General features: G+C 39.7%; 1 protein-coding gene across 1 annotated transcript in view; it reads left to right on the forward strand.

The window, feature by feature from the left end:
• lpp (LIM domain containing preferred translocation partner in lipoma) overlaps positions 1–2,031 on the forward strand; it is a 227,219-nt gene extending 225,188 nt beyond the window's left edge. Inside the window, exon 13 of the mRNA XM_079574940.1 lies at positions 1,508–2,031. Within this exon, the coding sequence (XP_079431066.1) occupies positions 1,508–1,636 (129 nt within the window). The 3' untranslated portion in view covers positions 1,637–2,031. The remainder of the gene's footprint in view (positions 1–1,507) is intronic.
• The last annotated feature ends 3,969 nt before the right edge of the window (positions 2,032–6,000 follow it).

Raw genomic sequence — 6,000 nt, forward strand, 5'->3', positions numbered from 1 at the left:
TGTGGGTGAGGAGGCGGGCAGCAGAGTTCTGGATGTATTGCAGTTTTTGGAGAGTGGTGGGAAGTCCGTAGAGGAGGCTATTGACCTTCTGCAAAACCACACCCCAAAACGGTTATTGTCCAATCAGACATCCTAGCAACTATTACTATGAGGCCAGGTCCGTCAAGCCGCAGACCTCCAATGCAAAACAATGGGACATACCAGCAATGAGCACTGAACAAATGCACTTCTTTTTTTTACTGTTAACCATCAAAAACCCACCAAACAAAGAGGAAGAAGCAAAATGGTGAAGCAAGATGTAAATCAGACACCAGGTACCACAAAAGTGTGTCTGGAGGAGTCCAGTTATCTTTCTTCCCAAAGCCACAACCTGAACACTGCCTACAATGGATCAAACAAATTGGACGGCCTACGCCCAGCTAAATGTCTCCAAATTAAACAAGCATACGTCTGCTCTAAGGTAAGACTGGGGCCTCGCTACTAGGCTAGCACCTAAGCATGCTAACATCTAGCTACTGACAGTCACATAACGTTACACAAACTGGCACTGGAGCTGTAACTTTAACTGCAGCGGTGAACTTTGACAAGCCTACAGTGTATCGTGTTTTTGTCTCCCTGATATAAGTTCTGTGTATTTTGTCTCGGTCCTGATAACTGACTGTAGCTTATTGTCATTGTGGCACCTGTAGATTTAGCTAGCGTTAGCTAACTTTAGCGCACTGGAGACATTTTCCTATTTTTAGACATACTAAACACGTCAGAGGTGCTTACCGGGCACGACTGGTCCACAAGGCTGTGCTGTTGCATTCAAGGACGAGATCATAAGGTTTCTTTGATTTTGCTGGAGACCCGTCTGTTTGCTGTAGTGTCAATAGTCCTTTATCCTTCGTGGGACAGGGAGGGGCGGAGGCGGGCAATGTTGCGGAGGTTGAAGAAGGATGTTTTGGTGATGTGGTTAATGTGTGTTTGGTATGAGAGGGTGGAGTCCATTATGATGCCGAGGTTGCGTACATTGTGGCCGATGATGAGGAGGGTAAAGTTCTGGACGGAGGGGAGGAGACATTTGGGGCCGGTGATGAGGAGTTCTGTTTTATTGCTGTTGAGTTTGAGAAAGTTATTGTCCATCCAGGCTTTGATATCGGAGATGCAGTCAGTGATGATGGAGAGGATAACCGGGGTGATGGATTTGGTGGAGATGTAGAGTTGGGTGTCGTCCGCGCAGCAGTAAACGTGGAGTCCATGGTGGAGGATGACTGAGGGGAAGCATGTAGATGGTGAAGAGGAGGGGGGCGAGCACGGAACCTTGGGGGACACCTTGGGTGATGGGGGAAGTGTGGGAGTTGCAGTTGTTGACAGAGACAAAGTGGTTACACATTGAATTGTAGCTTATAGTGTTCACGTTAGTAGGTGAAGTTACCATTTTAAGTATACCGTCGTGGGGTAATTAGAGGAGGTCATTTTTGTCTTGCATTGATTGTGTGTTACTGTATCTTTGTGCATATTTCAGGACTGCGGCTCCCTGCTGTCTGAAGGGGAGAACCAAGGCTGCTACCCTCTGGACGGACATGTGCTCTGCAAGAACTGTAACAGCGGCCGCATCCAGGCACTGACGGCCAAAGCCACCACCGACCTGTGAACCTACGCCCCCCCACCCCCACCCCGAGCATCATTCAGACCCCTCATTTCAGTACGGCTTCTTCCTACATGTGGCCAGCCTAACCATGCATTGAATTCAGGATAGATATTGACACACACACATTCCTCAATATGGATTCCACTCTATATGCAACGTGCTTTTATGACGTTTAAGCAGCACTTAACTGTATTGTAAAACGTTATCAATGTCATTTTTACAAGCTGTGAGTAGTTTTAAGGTATGCTATTGGGATTAGTTAAGTGCCTGAAAGACTTTCTACTTCCTTCTATTTCGTAGCATTGTAGCATCATCAACTGTTAACCTTGTGCAGAGATGGAAATGTCCTACACGGCAAAAAGAAACCCTGAAATAAGTGAAGTTATATATTGGTGTTGATTTGAGTAAGTTAGAAATAACTTGTTTCATGGGGATAAGTCTTTTTGCACTTAAATAAATAAATTAAAAAAACATCTGATTTCACCTAAAATTTGACTATAAATTTAAATGTATTTTAAATAATTAATAAAATGTCTAAATTACCCACATTTTCTCAAATACTCTTAATCTGAGTCATTTTAACTCATCAAGATATCCTTGTAAGTAACTTTATTTTTACTGTTGCTTCAAAAATGTATAGTATATTTTATAACTATATAAATATATTGTTTTCAAAGTCGTCAACGAGACAACTTGTTGATCAAACCTCTGAATGATGGAATATTCCTGGACGACAGAGAACTTACACTGCAAAAAGTAATCTAGAAATAAGTGACATTTTTTGTCTTTGATTTGAGTCAGATTTCTTGAAATCTGTCCATAGGGCAAGATTTACATTTAAATTAAGATAAAAACAACAGTTTTATTTCAAGTAATTGAAGATTTTTTTTTCTAGTTTTGAGTGCAGTGATTTTTTTTATTTTAATTTAAGTGTAAATATTTTGCCCCATGGACAGATTTCTTGAAATTAGACTCTCAACTCGAGGACAAAATTACTTATTTCAAGAAAATTTCACTTATTTCAAGATCACTTTTTGCAGAGTACTCGTCCATTTAATGCTATGTTTTGTTTTATACTTAAGATTAAGTAAATTAAAACATAAATTTTAACTTTGTAGCTACAGGCAGTACATGCACCTCATAGCCTGAAGATGTTGAAGTACAACGTAATAATAACAATAATATTGCAATATTAGTAGTGCGAGCCAAAGTAGAAGCAGTTCACACTATTACTACTAAGATCTTGCAGTTATGTAATTATTCCTGACTATTTTTATTGCTTCTTGAGAAATATTTATTTACATGATACTTACACTTGAGTTCAAAACTAGAGTGAGATATCCACCTCTGCTTTAAAGGTACAGCTTTGCTTCTGTAAAACGTATCTAAACGTTAACCAGAATACATACTGTGATTTTTCAACATTACATCACTGCATTAAGGCTGGCCACATTGATCTACATTTCAAAGCAGGGTCAGAGGGGGGTCTGTCCACACCAGCTTGCATTCCCTTACCTAAATTTTCTAATATATTCTTTACTTTGTGCTGTTATAAATGCTCCCTCAGTATTATAATCCTATACGCATTCATCTTTCCTTCTCTCAACTCCAGTTCAGCTCCATATTTTGCGTGCACAATCGCTAAATCCTCCTGTCTATGATCTAAAATAGCAATAGCAAAAACATGCCAGTTGTGTGACACGTGTGCCCTGCAGGTGAAGCCATGCATGAGAGTTTGAGGAGCATTTCAGAAAACAACAATGGTATTTTTAACAAGCTCCAAATACATTGTTTGAGCGAAATAATGGGACAAGAGCGCCAAAGAGATGCGTCTGTCAGCGCAGCGTTGAGTTTGATAGTAATGAAGAGCGTTCGGGGCCACGGGGAATACATTAACAGCTCGTATCAGTGTCAAAAAGCTTTCACTACATCTGCGCATTTCTGCAATACACTATTTTTGATTCACACTAACACTTTGGCTCTCACACTTTTATCACCAAGGGCCACATCAGGAAATATTTAACCTCGATGAATTAAAAAGAAAGTATATTCTTGAATAGGGTGTAGAGATTATAAATACTACACTGGTTTAAGTGTTGTCTGGTCCTTGTGTACAGCTAATTAACGACCTTAAAGTGCATATGACACATCAGACGAAATGTTTGCTAAAAACAATTATAAGACTTTGGTAAAAAAATAAAAAAAAAACTACAACAAAAAAAGCTTTCTTTAGTTTTTATGATATTTATAGTTTCACTTCCTTATTGGACACTGACAGGAAGTGACATAGATGGAGGCAAACAATTTTAAACTGTTGCCAACCATGTTCCAGACAGCAGCTTGTCTTACGAGGGGGCGTGGCCCATCCAAGAGGCAAATAAACGTCTCATGGGAATCACAATAATTCACTCCTTTAAGCTGTTTTCTGGCAGACCATAAATATATTTACACCAATAAAGTCAAGCCAAAATCAGGTCCATATGGATGTTTTTTCACAACAAATTGTTCAGTAGATGAAAAATGGCACTTGTTTGCTAATGTAACATGAAGCTCGTGTTAGCTATGCTAGCTTCCTGGTTAGCATTGTCTGTTTTTTTGAAGACATGGAGAGGAGCAAAGTGGTTCAACAGCCCATAAATAATGGAGAATGCTAACTTGATGCGTCATGTTAGCATCAGGCTAATGCTAACGGCAAGCTAGCGCTAGCTACAACTGACGTATTTCTACTGAACAATCTGCTGTGAGAAAATATCCATATGGGCCCGATTTACACTAGACTCTATTTATTTGTGGTAAATATTCCACCAGAAAATGGCTAAAAAGAAAATTGGTTTCTCTAAAGATTCTATTTTCCAGCTATGACGAGATGTCGTCTGCATCTATATCCGTGGTGTCCAAAGTGTGGCCCAAGGGCCGAATGTGGCCCTCGGACCAATTTTTTGTGGCCCTCAGGCTTCTTGTTGTATTGCCACACATCGACAGAGATGGCAATTTTACTGCAATTGGAATAATTCCACATAATTAAAACTGAGACTGAGCTGGCATTATGGTTACTAAATAAAAGTGTGGGATAATGGTTTAAACCTCTCTTAAATACATGCAGTTGAATGTTTGAATGCATTGACCACCGATCAGTGGCCCTCCATGCCTTAGACATGTCAATATACGTCCCTCTGTGAAAACAGTTTGGGCACCCCTGATCTATTTCAATGGGAAACGAGTGAGTCCAACTGCTATGGAACTTTACCTCCATCTATGTCACTTCCTGTCAGTAGATTAAACATTTAAATATAGACAACTTCTCTTCCCAACATTTCTTCATTAATTTTCTGCTTCACTGAAATAAAATTATAATTATTACTTATTACTAACAGATGTTATCCATCAAAATGAGTCATATTTAAAACATATGTCATATGCACTTTAAGGACAGTCTGAAACAAGGACCTTCTCCAGTTAGAGAACAACTGCTCCACAGCGTTGACACAAATTCATAATCAAAGCCTTACGTTACTCCGCTACACTATGCAATACTTCTGTCTAACTGCAGACACTTTATGTGAAAGAAATTGACATTATTTGCTTGCACAGATTCAAGCAGAAGTGCCCTTGATCTCCTCTTTAATCAGACCTGGTACTGGGTGGCTCTGTGTGAGTCACTCTGGATTTTATTTTATTTTTTATAATTTCTAGGTGAATAAGGGACCATATGAGCTGTCGCAATTAAAGATTTTATTCCTTTTTTTTTAAATCCTGGGGCCAATAGGTCACCACGTTTTTGATTTTCATTTTTTTAATATATGCAGGTAGAGTTTCAGCATATGTTTACCTTTTTCGCGTATTTACAAAGGTTGGTGATTGTATGACTTCACCTTATTTGGGAAGACGGATATAACAGGTTTTATAGCGGCTAGACTATAAGCACTGCTGCCACTTAACAAGGAGGTTGTGAGTTCAATTCCCTTGCTGGCTAACACAAGTATTTTTGATTATACATTGCTTCTTTTGAGTGAATGAGAGACAGAATATGTGTCTGCGTGTGTTTTTAAGGTCACCTTGGGCCTATAGTTACCTGGATAGGCGACCTGTTTTAGAAATAAGTGGGAAAAGAGACTGGGACACTGGGACCAAATGTGGAAAACATGATTAAAGCAGTACTAAGTAACTTGTTTACCTTAATAAATCCTTTTCGTAGTCCCTCTGGGGGTAATACAAGTGTTAATGGGATGATTGGGGGGTCTTTCTTCTCCCCCTGGTGTCTCTGGCCAGAAAACCACACTTGCAACTTTCCTTGCATCGGGTCGGAGGCACCAATACACACTAATGGATTCATGACGAAGAAGCTAACAGGCTAACGGGCAAAACTA

This window comes from Gobius niger (genome assembly GCF_951799975.1).
Source record: "Gobius niger genome assembly, chromosome: 17".
In the NCBI taxonomy this organism is placed as follows: domain Eukaryota; kingdom Metazoa; phylum Chordata; class Actinopteri; order Gobiiformes; family Gobiidae; genus Gobius; species Gobius niger.